The following is a 16,591-nucleotide window of genomic DNA, read 5'->3' on the forward strand; positions in this document are numbered from 1 at the left end:
GCATGTGGTGGCATGATCACAGCTCACTGTAGCCTCAAACTCCTGGGCTCAAGCAATCCTTCTGCCTCAGCATCCCAAGTAGCTAGGACTACAGGCAGGCACCACCATGCCCAGCTAATTTTTTTTTTTTTAAGAGACGAAGTCTTGCTCTGTTGCCCAGACTGGTCTTGAACTCCTGGCCTCAAGCAATCCTCCTACCTTGGCCTTCCAAAGTGCTAGAATTACAGGCATGAGCCACCACACCCATTCTGATCATAGTTATTTTAAATTCCTTGTCTTACAATTTCAAAAACTGTATCATATCTGAGTCTGGTTCTGAAGCTTGCTTTGTTTCTTCAGAACTTTTTTTCCCCTTGCTTTTGCTGTCTTGTAATTTTTTGTTAAAAACCAGACATGCATTCAGAGAAGGACTGTGTGGTAGATAGAGCTCCCTCTCCCCTCTCCCCTCTCCCCTCTCCCCTCTCCCCTCTCCCCTCCCCCCTCTCCCCTCTCCCCTCTCCCCTCTTTCCACGGTCTCCCTCTGATGCCGAGCCGAAGCTGGACGGTACTGCTGCCATCTCAGCTCACTGCAACCTCCCTGCCCGATTCTCCTGCCTCAGCCTGCCGAGTGCCTGCGATTGCAGGCGTGCGCCGCCACGCCTGACTGGTTTTCGTATTTTTTTGGTGGAGACGGGGTTTCGATGTGTCGGCTGGGCTGGTCTCCAGCTCCTAACCGCGAGTGATCTGCCAGCCTCGGCCTCCCGAGGTGCCGGGATTGCAGACGGAGTCTCGTTAACTCAGTGCTCAATGGCGCCCAGGCTGGAGTGCAGTGGCGTGATCTCGGCTCGCTACAACCACCTCCCAGCCGCCTGCCTTGGCCTCCCTAAGTGCCGAGATTGCAGCCTCTGCCTGGCAGCCACCCCGTCTGGGAAGTGAGGAGCGTCTCCGCCTGACTGCCCATCGTCTGGGATGTGAGGAGCCCCTCTGCCTGGCTGCCCAGTCTGGAAAGTGAGGAGCGTCTCTGCCCGGCCGCCATCCCATCTAGGAAGTGAGGAGCGCCTCTTCCCGGCCGCCATCACATCTGGGAAGTGAGGAGCGTCTCTGCCCGGCCGCCCATCGTCTGAGATGTGGGGAGCACCTCTGCCCTGCCGCCCCGTCCGGGATGTGAGGAGTGTCTCTGCCCGGCCGCCCTGTCTGAGAAGTGAGGAGACCCTCTGCCTGGCAACCGCCCCGTCTGAGAAGTGAGGAGCCCCTCCGCCCGGCAGCCACCCCGTCTGAGAAGTGAGGAACGTCCTCCCTCCTCGTCTGGGAGGGAGGTGGGGGGGTCAGCCCCCCGCCTGGCCAGCCGCCCCATCCGGGAGGTGAGGGGCACCTCTGCCCGGCCGCCCCTACCGGGAAGTGAGGAGCCCCTCTGCCCGGCCAGCCGCCTCGTCCGGGAGGGAGGTGGGGGGGTCAGCCCCCCGCCTGGCCAGCCGCCCCGTCCGGGAGGCGAGGGGTGCCTCTGCCCGGCCGCCCCTACTGGGAAGTGAGGAGCCCCTCTGCCCGGCCAGCCGCCCCGTCCGGGAGGGAGGTGGGGGGGTCAGCCCCCCTCCCGGCCAGCCGCCCCATCCGGGAGGGAGGTGGGGGGGGTCAGCCCCCCGCCCGGCCAGCCGCCCCGTCCGGGAGGGAGGTGGGGGGGATCAGCCCCCCGCCTGGCCAGCCGCCCCGTCCGGGAGGGAGGTGGGGGGATCAGCCCCCTGCCCGGCCAGCCGCCCTGTCCAGGAGGTGGGGGGGGCGCCTCTGCCCGGCCGCCCCTACTGGGAAGTGAGGAGCCCCTCTGCCCGGCCAGCCGCTCTGTCTGGGAGGGAGGTGGGGGGGTCAGCCCCCCGCCCGGCCAGCCGCCCCGTCCGGGAGGGAGGTGGGGGGTCAGCCCCCCGCCCGGCCAGCCGCCCCGTCCGGGAGGGAGGTGGGGGGGTCAGCCCCCCGCCCGGCCAGCCGCCCCGTCCGGGAGGGAGGTGGGGGGTCAGCCCCCCGCCCGGCCAGCCGCCCCGTCTGGGAGGGAGGTGGGGGGATCAGCCCCCCGCCCAGCCAGCCGCCCTGTCCGGGAGGTGAGGGGCGCCTCTGCCCGGCCACCCCTACCGGGAAGTGAGGAGCCCCTCTGCCCGGCCAGCCGCCCCCTCCGGGAGGGAGGTGGGGGGGTCAGCCCCCCGCCGGGCCAGCCGCCCCGTCGGGGAAGTGAGGGGCGCCTCTGCCCGGCCGCCCCTACTGGGAAGTGAGGAGCCCCTCTGCCCGGCCAGCCGCCCTGTACGGGAGGGAGGTGGGGGGTCAGCCCCCCGCCCGGCCAGCCGCCCCGTCCGGGAGGTGAGGGGCGCTTCTGCCCGGCCGCCCCTACTGGGAAGTGAGGAGCTCCTCTGCCCGGCCACCACCCCATCTGGGAGGTGTACTCAACAGCTCATTGAGAACGGGCCATGAAGACAATGGCGGTTTTGTGGAATAGAAAGGGGGGAAAGGTGGGGAAAAGATTGAGAAATCGGATGGTTGCTGTGTCTGTGTAGAAGGAGGTAGACATGGGAGACTTTTCATTTTGTTCTGTACTAAGAAAAATTCTTCTGCCTTGGGATCCTGTTGATCTGTGACCTTACCCCCAACCCTGTGCTCTCTGAAACATGTGCTGTATCCACTCAGGGTTGAATGGATTAAGGGCGGTGCAAGATGTGCTTTGTTAAACAGATGCTTGAAGGCAGCATGTTCGTTAAGAGTCATCACCACTCCTTAATCTCAAGTACCCAGGGACACAAACACTGCGGAAGGCCGCAGGGTCCTCTGCCTAGGAAAACCAGAGAACTTTGTTCACTTGTTTATCTGCTGACCTTCCCTCCACTATTGTCCTGTGACCCTGCCAAATCCCCCTCTGCGAGAAACACCCAAGAATGATCAATAAAAAAGAAAAAAAAAAAAAGAAAAAAGAAAAAAAAAAAAAAGAAAAAAAAAATGTATTTGATTGATGTCTCATGCCTCCTTAAAATGTATAAAACCAAGCTGCACCCCAAGGACCTTGGGCACATGTTCTCAGGACCTCCTGGGGACTGTGTCATGGGCCATGGTCAGTCATATTTGGCTCAGAATAAATCTCTTCAAATATTTTACAGAAAAAAAAAAAAAACCAGACATGCTATATCAGGTATATAGGAACTGAGGTAAATAAGGTAAATAAGCCTCTAGTGTAAGGAGCTATGTTAATCTGGCTAGGAGTTGTGATTTGATTAATGTTTGCTATTGCTATAGGTGCTAGAGGCATCAAATTTCTCAGTGTTCCTGTTTTTGTCTCCCCTCTTGACTTTGGGCTTCCCAAACAGAAAGACTCTGGTTTTTGCAGCTCTTTCCATTGTAATTTACTATTATACTAGAGCCCTGATGGTGTAGTGATAAGACATTGGGGATAGGGAGTATTCTATAATCTTCCAATTAAATCTCCATCTTTTAGTGGACCTATGTCTCTGGCCTGTGACCTTCGCAAGTGTTTCTTTTTGTATAGCGTCGATCCTCCCCTTAGATGACACAAGAAGTGTAGAGGGTGATGGAGCTAGGTAATCACTGTTACCCCACAGCTCTGAGACAGAGCTCTGGTAAAATCTTTCCCCCTAGAGAGTAGACATTTGTTATGAAAAAAGCTCTGAGATGTAGAGAGCAGGGCCTTCTTAAATTACACAGGCCAGTCATTGAGTTTACTGAGAATAGAGTCCACAGACTTAGGGTCCAGGACCAGCTGTCTTTTTGTCTTCAAAATGGAGCACAAAGTAGCTGACTCCTGCCCATCACCACACATACAACTCACAGGATATGAGAGATGCAGTCTAGCAGAGTATCTTAAGATCATGGACTATTGGGGTCATGAGTTCCAGTTACTACTGGAACTTACTATCAGCTCTTTGATCTTGGAACCATTTTTTGACCACTCCAAATATCAATTATCCCATATGTACAGTAGATTTGATGACTCTCCTTTCACTTGTGACCCCCACTAGTTATATTGGGCCAAAAAGTATGCCCCTCATAGAGCCTGAATTCTCTAACACCAAATCAAATTCTCTTGGTACAAAATGCCAGGAGGAATGATGTGAGAAAAGGGCAAAAATATTCCCAAATATGGAAATTTTCTAGTTTTCTTTTTGTTATTAATTATTGATTTCTGTATAAGTGTATTGAGGGTCAGAGAACATGTGTATAACTGCAATCCTTTTGTATTTATTGCGACATCTTTATGACCTAATAATTAATTTTTGTAAAAATGTTTCATGCCTACATTTACTGGGTTCAGAGTTCTGTGTACGTCCTTTAGAAAAGTTTGTCAAATTGTTCCAAGCTTCTTTATCATTTCTGAATTTTTATCTGCTTGCTCTATCAGTTACTGATAACAATTTAAACTTAACATATTAAGTTTCACATTATGGTTGTGAATTTGTTTCTCCTGTGGTTCTGCCATTTTAACATTTGATCATGAAAGATAGCACACATATAGAGTCACACACATTCACAAGATGTAGAGCTAAATTATTTATTACAAAATGAAAAGCTGGGTAATCACCACTCATGTCAAGAAGTAGAATACTGTTAGCAGTCCAGAAATGCCATTGATGTCCCCTTCAGTCATCCCCCTGCCTTACCACTAGAGCTAATAATAATCCTGAAATTTATGGTAACCATTTCCTTGTTTTTCTTTATATTTTATATCCTAAGCAGTACAGTTTAGGATATTGCCTGTTTTGTGAACTATATATAAATGGAACTATACAGCATGTATTTTTTATGGCTGGCATATTTTATTCAATACTATATACAATGAAACTGAATGTTTATGTCCCTCCCCCAAAAAATTATATGTTGAAATCCAAACTTCCAAGGTGATAGTATTAGGAGTTGGGGCCACTGGGAGGGATTAGTGCCCTTATGAAAGAGACCCCAGAGAGCTCCCTCACTCTTCTACCATGTGAGGTTACAGTGAAAAACAGCCATCTGTGAGGAAGAGGGCCCTCACCAGACACTGAATCTATCACCTTGATCCTGTACTTCCCAGCCTTCAGAACTATGAGAAATAAATTTGCTTTTTATAAGCCATAGTATTTTGTTATAGCAGCCTGAGCTAAAATGTTATGTTTATGGTATGAATCCATGTTTCTATGTTTAGATTTAATTAATTTACTTGCATTGATGTGTAGTATACAATTATTGAACATATCACAGTTTATGCTATTGTTTTGTTCTTTATATAAACTTAGGTTATTTCCAGCTTTTCAATATTATATATAATGCGGCTATGAAAATTCTTATATATACCTCTCAGTATACACGTACACAAATTTCTGTTGGGTAGCTATCTATGAGGAGAATTGCATGTTCAACTGTAATATATGATGCCAAACTTCCAAATTGGTTGTATCAGTTTACACTTCCATCAGTAGTGATAACAGTTCTTGGTGCTCTACATCACCACCATTGCTTGTTATTATCTGCCTTTTTCATTTCACTGATAACTAATGAAGCTGAGCACACTTTCATTTTTTTGGACAATTTAGATATCCTCTTTTACGAAGTGGTTGTATTATTCCCATTCTACTATTGGCTTATGTGTCTTTTTCACATTAATTTGTAGGATTTTAAAAATATATTCTGCATCTGAGCTCTTTGTCAGTGAAATGTATTGCAAATAGCTCACGAACTTTGTGGCATGTCTTTTTACTCTCTTTGTGGTATGTCTTTTTACTCTCTTTGTGGTGTCATTTGACTAATGGAATGTCTTAATTTCAATGGAATGATAGTTATGATAAGTACTCTTGTGTCCAGTTTAAAAAGTCTGTGCCTACATCATAGTTATAAAGATATTCTATATTATTTTCTAGAAGACAGATGTATAATTGACCACAAATTAGTTTTTGTGTATTGCATTAGGGTTTTTCAGAGAAACAGAACCAATCTATAGCAAATATATATAGCACATATATATATATATATATATACACACACACATATATATATATATACATATACACACACACATATATATACACAGAGAGAGAGAGAGAGAGATTACAAGGAATTGGCTCATGTGATTATGGAGGCTAAGAAGTCCCAAGATCTATAGTCAGCAAGTTCGAGACAGGCTCAAGACCCAAGGACAGTTGATTTTTCTGTTCAAGTTTGAAGTCAAGAAAAGACCAATGTCCCAGTATAAACAATCAGACAGAAGTTCCCTCTTACTCAGCCTTTGTATTCTATTGAGGTCTTCAATTGGTTGGATGAGGCCCACCTATGTTAGGAAGGGCAATTTGTTTTATTCTGTCTACCAATTTAAATGTTAATCTCATCCAGAAATACCCCAGGATAACATTTGAACAAATGTCTGGGCATTCTGTGGCCCAGTTAAGTTAACACAAAAAATTAACCATCACATGTTTAATGTGAGGTAGGGGTCAAGATTTACATTTTCCATATTATATATTGCAGTTCATTCAGTGTCATTTGATAAAAGTTATCCTTTCCTCCAGTGCTTAACAATGCACGTTTATTGTAAATCAGCAATCCATAATGCATGGGTCTGTTTCTGGGATCTCTCTTTGATTCCATTGGTCTCTTTGGCTATCCTTGGATTAGTATCACACTAAACTACTATGACTTTATAACGTGTCAATATTTAGATTTTATAATAAGTTTTGGTATTTAGTAGACAGAGCAAAGTCCTCCAGATTGGTATTTTTTCAATAATGTGTAAGTTATTCTTGACTTTTTGTGTTTGTATATAATCTTTAGAATCAGCTTGTCAAGTTCCATGAAAGGAAGGAAGAAGGGAAGGAGAGAATGAAGGAGGAGTTTTGTTTAGGATTGCATTGTAATTATAGGTCAGTTAGAAGAGAATTGACATCTTCCTAACACTGAGTCTTCCAACCCATGACCATGGTATATATTCCATTTATTTATTTAAAGATCTCAGTAACATTCATCATGTATTGGATTTAAAACTTCCATTTTGTAACTGTTTTTTTGCTGATTAAGAAATGCAACTGAATTTTGTATATTGTCATATCCAGAACACTTGATGAACTCATTTATTCATTCCAAAATTTTTATATATGGACTCTTTTAGATTTCCTAAATTACAGTCATGTTGTCTGTGCATGACAGTTTCATTTCTTCCTTTCCAATTCCTTACCTTTTCTTTCTTCTTCCCTTCCTTCCTTCCTTTTGCCTTCCTGCCTTCATCTTTTTATTTTCACTGGCCTGGGACCTACAGTCAAATTTTAAGAAGATCTGGGGCTTCCTAATCTCAGCTTCAGCTTCAAAGAGAAAGCTTTCTATACTCATCATTATATTTTATGTTTGCTATATGTTTTTTATAAACATATTCTAACAAATCAAGGAAGTCCCCTTCTGTCTCTTCCCATTTAATAAGGGCTTCTATTATAAATACTTTTTTCTTCATCTATTAAAATAATCATATGATTGTTAGACTTTATTCTCTTAATGTGGTAAATTACATTAATTGATTTTCAAATATTATACCAACCTTTCATTTCTGGAATACCTTAACTTGTATGTAGTATATTATTATTCTCATATATGGTCAGGTTCTTTCTTCTTTAAATTTTTTTTCAGTTATGTCAATGAGTTACATTGACCTATATTTTTCTTTTCCCATAATGACCTTGTCGGGTTTTGATATTAAGGTTATACCAAATCTTAAAATGACTTGCAGAGTATTCTTTTTTAATTATCTGGAAGACTGTGTTGGATGGATATTATTTTCTTCACTAGTGAAGTTATCTGGGCCTAAAATGTTCCTGGTCGGAAACATTTTGGAAGATTTTAAATATGAATTTTATTTATTTATTTCTTATTTATTTATATTGAAATCTTCAAGATGAGGTTTTATCTGAATACAGTAAGTATTGTGGTTTAATAATCTGTACCTGATAAATAATTCAAATCATATTGATCTATTTGTGTTGCCTGTTGTTTCTATTTCTTACTCATAACGTATTTTTTTTCGTGCACCTGGTTATCTTTGTGTGTGGATATTGTATTTCAGCAATTGTTGTAATAATCTAAGGCCTAAGATGATAAAAATCTTACTCTAGAGAAGATTTTATTTGCATTGGTCAGGCCCATAAGAGTGCCTCCTGGCCAGGTGCGGTGGCTCACGCCTGTAATCCCAGCACTTTGGGAGGCCAAGGCAGGTGGATCACAAGGTCAGGAGTTTGAGACCAGCCTGAACAACATGGCGAAACCCCGTCTCTACTAAAAATACAAAAATATTAGCCAGGCGTGGTGGTGCATGCCTGTAATCCCAGCTACTCAGGAGGCTGAAGCATAAGAATTGCTTGAACCTGGGAGATGGAAGTTGCAGTGAGCTGAGATTGCGCCATTGCACTCCAGCCTGGGCAACAGAGTGAGACTCTGTCTTAAAAAAAAAAAAAAAATGCTTCCTGTTACCACCATAATATTTGTTCAGAACTTACAGTTCACTAGTCCACCCAGATGATGCAAAGCCAAGCTACAAGACTTTGTAAGGGCTAGTATATTTTTTGATTACAATTACCCTGAAGGTATAAACATTTGCGGTTCCCAGCATACTATGGGTGATGGTTTGTCAGGAAACACTCCACCCCTTTTGATGGGCCTTGGGCTCTGACTTCTGTTACTATAGTGCCTTGAATGTGCCATAAGTTCCACGCAGTTTGGCACAGGCTTATTACTCAACCACAGATGCCTTCAATAAAAATATAGTTTTAAGTCCTAGGCTTACCTCTCTGGATGCTTCTGTTCTCTTGTAGTATAACCTAGCAATTCCTCACAATTGTATTAATTTTGTAGCCTTTTAGAGATCTGATGTTTTGTAGTTCTTTTCAATGGGTGGGTTGCTCTAAATCATCTAGTCCGCCATTACCAGAAGCAGATACACACACACACACACATATATACATATACACACACACACACACACACACACACACACACACACACACACACATATATATACCTGTTTTCATCAATGGGATATTTGAATAATCATGCAAGAGGATGCAAAGATGAATATGGCACAGTCTCCATCTTTAGGGGGCTTATAGGGAGATACAGAAATGGAAAGAGCCAATTACAAAACCTAATGAGTGTTAACAATGGGGAAATAACGGTGCTAAAAGAACAGATAAGGGATCTAGACTTGAGAGTTCAGGGATGGCTCTTCTTTCAGAATGTGATTAATTTCTTTTTATATCAAAAGCCCATTAAACAGAAGAGGAGTTAAACCTCTACTCCAACCTTTGTGAACACAGAAAGCAGGTTCAGCTATGAGCCAATTGGAAAACAGCTTCTTCGGAGACTGAGATTTTCTGAGCAAATCACCATGTATCAGCATAGGGACCATAGAAGACAAGATCATATCTGATGTCCCACATCTGACCACCTCCCTGATGAGCTACCACTACTCTTTCTCCCAGTGCACACGTGCACACACACACACACACACAAACGTGGAAAGGTACAAGGATATATGGTACAAAAACCTTTGTTAAGGGCAACATGAAAGGTAGAGACCCTGTGCAACAGGGGAAGGAAAGATCACTTCCAGCTAGGGTGGCTTCAGAGGCTGAGTGATGAGGGTTGGCCTCTAAGAATGGGCAGGACTAGGACCTCTAGGGGGAATAAGAAGGCAGTTGGCAGGAAGTAAATGACACATAATGACAATGAGAGGGAAGAATAAGGCATACTTGGGGCACATTGAGTGAGGGCAGAGAAGTGCATGACTAGGTTGAGAATGTGTGTCCTGGGGCTCAATTCTGATGGATGCTGAATGTCAGGATGAAGAGTGCAGAATTTACTCTGTGGGTGGTAGGTTTACCGTCAGCGCCTTCAAGCAGGAGAATGGCAGTTAAAAGCAGGGAAGAGTAAAGTTTAATCTGATGGTAATGTACAAGATTTATCTTAAGGAAGGGGCAGGGCTGGAAGCAGGAAAACTAGAGAAGAGATTATTCTAAGAGTTCAAATGAGAAATGGTGAAGCTCTAAGGTAGTGACAGATTCAGGAGATACAACGAAGCAGGAAGGAGAGCTTTGTCTGTGGGAGAGGGAGAAATCAGATGAGACCTTGATTTCAAGTTGGGGCAACCTGACCATTTAATAAAGATAGGCCAGTATAATTAATGTAAGACCAGGAACTATAGTCAAACAGCTGAGTTTTCCCTCCCTACCTCCTTGTAGGTCCTGCCTATCATCTGAGGCCCAAGTCAAGGTCCTTTTCCTCCTTGAAGCTTTCTCTGTCTATTTCCAGCAAACCTGGCCATTGCCTTCTCTGAGCTCCTATTGGCCCATTGACAGTGGCCCAAAGTCACTGGCCTAGTGACTTTTCCTTTAGCTCTTTCTTCAAGTGGCCTCATGTGAAGAGGCTCTCTGTCTACCCAGAGAGCATATCATTCACCAAGGTGAAAGATCTTCCTCCTCTGATACCTAGCCCTTTTCTCTTAAAGAACACAGTAAAGTGTTAGACATCGGTAGGTCCCTGAGAAATAATTATTGACTCATCAGTGATCACAGGGAAGGAAGTTGAGTAGAGAAAATGGGAGATAACATAGGGACACATTGAGATAGTAGTCCTCATTCTAAGACCTAGGTTGGTTCTCAGGCTTGGCAGTAACCAGCTTGTGTAACCTTGAACAGTTTACTTAAATCTCTCTGAGCCTTGGGTTTCTCATTCATCTAATGGGGCAAAGACCCTTTACTCACAGGCTGTTGAGAGGGTACTTGGGATATCCCACTGTCCCACATAAAGCAGCTATCCCCATGTAGGGCACATCCAGGCACTCAGTTAATAGTGAGGTTCCCAAAGGTCTCTAGAGGAAAGTATTGTTTCCTTGTGGTTGGCCTTTGTCTCCCTCATCCTGACATACCCCAGTAGATATACAAGAAATAATTATGATTGCCTTTTATTGAGTGCCCAAGATGTGAAGATCTTGGTGTGTTACAGAGGTGATGTCAGAACATTAGGAGTGACTTACCCAAGGACACACAGTAGTGATGATTCTGTCTCTGGGGACTCAAAGAGGTCTCCTGACTCCAGTTTTCTGTCCAGACAGAAGAGGCATCCACAGTGCCTTGTGTTTCTGTGCCTCATATACCTGTGCTTCCCAGATGTTTATCTAGAAGTTAAAATAATGGGGCAGAAGAGCAGCTGATAGTGCAGTGTTTTTTCCCATCTCATAATCTATTGATCTGATATCATTGAAGCTCATATAGTATATATAGTTCCTCTTATTATATTTCCAAATGATGCCTCTGATAGCTATGCAATTTTTTTTTTTTTTTGAGACGGAGTCTCGCTCTGTCACCAAGGCTGGAGTGCAGTGGTGCGATCTCGGTTCACTGCAAGCTCCACCTCCTGAGTTCATGCCATTCTCCTGCCTCAGCCTCCAGAGTAGCTGGGACTACAGGTGCCCACCACCATGCCCGGCTAATTTTTCGTATTTTTAGTAGAGACAGGGTTTCACCATGTTAGCCAGGATGGTCTCGATCTCCTGACCTCATAATCTACCCACCTCGGCCTCCCAAAGTGCTGGGATTACAGGCGTGAGCCACCGTGCCCAGCCAGCTATGCAAATTTTTATTGCAAAATCATGTATTTTATGGGAGGTTGAAGGAACTATTTATTGAAGGTCTACTATGTGTTAAACACTTTATATAGCAATTGTTATTTATAATTCACAATAATCCTGATACAGAAAATCTTACTCCCATTTTCTAGAAGAGAAAACTAAAGTTCACAGAATTTTAGTAACTTTTCTAGGTTGACACAACTAAGAAGTGGCAAAGCTGGTATTTTAGCTCTTGATCTCCACAGTAAGTAATTAGACTGGTTGCTATAGTATATGTTATATGGTGACCATGTGATGTCATGCACATAAAGGAATTCAACAACACCTGTTGATGAGGATGATAATAAACATGAAATAATCTCTCTTGGGTTTAGACACCTGGGTTGTGGTGTTCATATGAATTTAGTTAGAGCAAAAATTCAATGTATTGTACTCACTAAAGCCTAGCCCAGCTTTTGCACTAGGTTGAAATGCCACCTAATCTGTATATTAAAAGCTCATTAAAACCTAGGTGTGTAGAAGAGCATTCTTGTCTTTTCTTTGCTAAATTTCTATTTTTGGACCTGTGCCATACTGCTTGGATTATTACGAGCTCTCATATGTTAAACAACTAGAACCCCTTTATTGTGACTTTTATTAATTTCTTGCCTATCTTTTTCCATTTGATTTTTTTCAAGAGACCTTTGAAGGAAAATCTACCAAACTTCCAAATGCCGGCAGGGTTGGGGTCAGGAGTGATAAAATTCACAGCTTTACAAGACTGAATCATCCCATCCAGGAATCTGGCATCCTAATTGTCTAATTATCCAACAGGCACATTTCTTTTCAATTATTTCAAAATTCAGAATTTACTTTAGATCTTCAATAACTGCTAAAAGTTGATCTGAAAATAATCAGGCTAAAGACCAAGGCCCTTTTTAACCTGGCCTGTGGAGTGGTTTCTATATAAGAGGTAATTAGTGACCTACCTACTTCAAGTACTGTAATGAAGATGAAACAGAAAAAGGCAGTGGGACAATATGATATATATTAAGGAGAGCAAGACTTGAGGTAGCAAAACCAGAAAGGGATCTTCCACCATAGACCAGGAGTGGGGAGTTGTTTGCCTAAAAAAATGTAGCAAGAGTGGAGATGGAAGAAAAGTGGGAAAATCCAGATATTTAGAAGAGAAGGTCAAGATTACTTGGTGGGAGGGAGGAAGAGGGAATGAGGGATGATTCCCAGATTTCTTGCTTAGGCAACAGTGTGGGTTCTGGAGCCATCTATTAAGATAAGAGAAATGAAGAGGAGGGAGTTTTGTGTGTGGAAAAGATCAAGGAAGGATGGTAAAATCACTTGGGACATATTGCATTTGAGGTCCTTCAGGGACATTCAGGTGGATATATCTAATCGTTAATTAAAACGGATCTGAATCAAATTTATGCTGAAGTTCATGTAGAAAAACAAACATACAAGAATGTGTTGGAAAAAAGAGAATCTACTGAGGGGACCTAGCTCTACCAGATATATGAAATTATATATCCTCTATAATTCAACTGGTATATGGATAGCAAACAGACCAATGAAATAGAATAAAAAGCCCAGAAGGTTTTCCAAGTACATATGGATATTTGATATGTAATAAAGGTGGTATCTCAAATCCCTAAAGCAAAGATGGACTTTCTGATGCCAGAACAACTGAGAAACCAATTGGAAAAAGAAAACAAAAGATCCATCAATACTTTATGCCATACACAAATATAAACTCTAAATGTAAAGAAAACCATATGAATACTAGAAGAAAACATGGGTGAATGCTTCTTGGACCTTATGTAGGAAAAGATTTCTTAACTATGAATCGAAATCTAGAGGCAATAAAAGTTAAATAAATTTGACTACTTTTTTTAATGCATGGCAGAAAAACACCATAAACAAAGCCAAAAAGCAACTGACAAACTGGAGAGAAAATTGCAACATATATAACAGTTAATGTATTAAGAAAACTTGAAAATTGAGGTGAGAAGGACCAACAACCCACTAGAAAAATGTGGAAAAGACATGAACCGACAATTCACAAAGAAAGATATTTAAATTGTCCTTAAACAGAGATAAGGCAAAATAAAATGCCATTGAGATATTACTTCTCAACTATCATATCAGTGAACATTTAAAAGTATGTCATAGGTTATGTTGGGAAGGGCGTTGGGAAACAAAACACTCCCCTATATTTCTGATGGGAATGCAAAAATAGGTCTGAGATTCTGGGGAGGGAATAGCCTGGAGACGTAAATCTGGAAGTCATTGGTCTTTACTGGAAATGAATGAGATCAAACAGGGAGACAGAACTTGAGGACTGAGGAGAGAGGAGGCCCAGGACAGAACCCTAGGAACACTGCCACTCAAGGTGGCAGCTCAGCTTCCTGGCAGGCAGCACCACCCTGGGCTCTGGAGTCAGGCAGAGACAGTCTTGAAAGCGGGCTCTGGAGTTCTGGGGCTGAGCGCTCTTGGCAAAGTCGGGTACCCTCTTTGATCAGCTGTCACACCTGGCGATAATGGGCATCAGAGAGAGATACCCTGCGAGGATGCCGTGAGATGCGCCAGGTAAAGCACCTGGGGTCAGAAAGCCACCCCCTCCTCCTCCTCTCCGTGACCCCCCTTTGCTACACAAACACACCACGACCCCGACCGTCCCCAGCCTCCCGGTCCTTCGGGGTTGGATGGTGAGGTGGGTCAGGCAAGGGGGGCCGAGCTCGGGTGACGCGGCGCTCACGTGACCCGCCGGGCGCCTACGTGGGCACCAGCCCCCGCGCCCGCCCGCCCGCCCTGCGGTCCGGTCCCGGCGCCCGCGCAGAACCAGCTGTCTGAGCTGCCCGGGCAGCGGGGGAGCAGCGAGCGGGCTTCCGCGAGCCGGAGGAGGCACAGGCCTGTCCCGGGTCCCGGCAGGTCAGTGTGAAGGTGGGCGCTGCCGGCGAAACCACGGAAGGGGTGGAGGTGGCTGGCAATAGGAGTAGGGAGGGGGCGGAGAAAGGATCCGGGAGACTGGTGAGGAGGGGGAAGCGGAGCGGGCGGAGGCAAGGGCGGGGGAGCCTGGCCTGCCTTCTCGACGACCCCCTGCACTGAACCGTCCATCCATTTTAGTACTGGAAATGGAGTACGGGGGGGCAACCCCGCAGTGCAACAGTGAAATGTAGACATATTCTGGAAATAACCCCCTCTCACAATCTGCTCCCATGGAAACATCTGACCTCCGCAAAAACGGGGTGGCGCTGGGACAGGTTGCCTCCAGGGGAAGGGGACACAGAGACAAACGCAGTTTGGAAAGCATCCTGGTTTGGTGCCCGAGGCCAGGAAAGAAATGGCGGCTGGGGTGCGGGGGATGTAGGGGAGGAAAACGTTGGGTAAGCAGGGCCTGGACTCAGGAAAGGGAACCGAGTCCCTGTGAGACCGCTGACTGCGCAGCCCCTACCCCTGTCTCCTGTCTGTCCGCAGGTCTGCGCGTCTGTTCCCAGCGCTCTGCGAGGCCTAAAAAGGAGGAGCAACCTGTCCAGAATCCCTGCAGGTCTGCGAAGGTGGTTGTGGGGGAGCTCAATGGACAGGGCCCTATAAGGGTTGAGAGTGTGGAGGGCCCGGCCAGGGCCGAATTGGGGCCCCTGCCCATCCCCCACTCACATGAACACACACCTTACCAGGCTGAACCAGTGCAGAGAAGGTGGCAGGGAATGGCTGGCTCACGTGTGTGGGAGGAGTGGCAGGCTACGTGGTGGGCAGAAGGCCCTCTTGGGGGCCCGGCCAGCTTAGGGGAACCCTCACCAGGGGTGAGATGCAAGTACTATCCAGACCTGCATTCCACCCCATGCCCTCAGTCTCCCATGTCTCTTATTTGTCTCCTCTTCCCTCCATTCCCATCCCCCAGGACAGGAAAAGGAGGGGAAGTCTCGACATGGAAAAACCCTACAATAAAAATGAAGGAAACCTGGAAAACGAGGGAAAGCCAGAAGATGAAGTAGAGCCTGATGATGAAGGAAAGTCAGACGAGGAAGAAAAGCCAGACGTGGAGGGGAAGACAGAATGCGAGGGAAAGAGAAAGGATGAGGGAGAGCCAGGTGATGAGGGACAACTGGAAGATAAGGGAAGCCAGGAAAAGCAGGGCAGGTCCGAAGGTGAGGGCAAGCCACAAGGCGAGGGCAAGCCAGCCTCCCAGGCAAAGCCAGAGAGCCAGCCGCGGGCCGCCGAAAAGCGCCCGGCTGAAGATTATGTGCCCCGGAAAGCAAAAAGAAAAACGGACAGGGGGACGGACGATTCCCCCAAGGACTCTCAGGAGGACTTACAGGAAAGGCATCTGAGCAGTGAGGAGATGATGAGAGAATGTGGAGATGTGTCAAGGGCTCAAGAGGAGCTAAGGAAAAAACAGAAAATGGGTGGTTTTCATTGGATGCAAAGAGATGTACAGGATCCATTCGCCCCAAGGGGACAACGGGGTGTCAGGGGAGTGAGGGGTGGAGGTAGGGGCCAGAGGGGCTTACACGATATCCCATACCTTTAATGCCTTTGGCCTTCCATTCTGATTTCTCTGATGAGAATATTGCTGGCCCTGCTTTCCCTGGTAGGTATTTGCCAGGCCCAATGCTTTAACCTTAAGCTGATACTTTGCTTTAGATGTCAGTCTCGTTACCAGCAGCCTTTTGACCCAACTACAGCGCTCTATATTTTAGTAGAGGATTTTCACCCATGTGCATGGAAAAGATGTTCATGGTACATTGTAAAAAAATAAAATAAAAATAAAAAAAAGTTTGCAGAACCGCATATACAGTATCAGCCCGTTTTTATAAAAATGTAAATGTTTGCATAATGCATTTGTGCACAAAGAAAACTCTGAAAGCATGTACACTAAAAAGCAGCCAATGGTTATTCCTGAATGGTATCCAAAAATGAGTTCAATCACTTGCTGGGTAGGTACCTCCATGCCATTCTGCTGTTGTTGTGCCCATCCTCATGTCTTCCCTAGGTGTAACTAGG

The 16,591-nt window shown here is 45.4% G+C and overlaps 1 protein-coding gene across 1 annotated transcript; it reads left to right on the top strand.

Moving 5' to 3' along the window:
• The first annotated feature begins 14,345 nt into the window (after positions 1-14,345).
• LOC737092 (transcription elongation factor A protein-like 3) lies at positions 14,346-16,189 on the top strand. The gene is given in 4 exon segments (XM_001137371.7): positions 14,346-14,518; positions 15,065-15,134; positions 15,489-16,037; positions 16,039-16,189. Coding segments are annotated over 2 exon segments (552 nt in total). The 5' UTR covers positions 14,346-14,518; positions 15,065-15,134; positions 15,489-15,515; the 3' UTR covers positions 16,069-16,189.
• The last annotated feature ends 402 nt before the right edge of the window (positions 16,190-16,591 follow it).

Source organism: Pan troglodytes, chromosome X (assembly GCF_028858775.2).
Source record: "Pan troglodytes isolate AG18354 chromosome X, NHGRI_mPanTro3-v2.0_pri, whole genome shotgun sequence".
NCBI lineage: Eukaryota > Metazoa > Chordata > Mammalia > Primates > Hominidae > Pan > Pan troglodytes.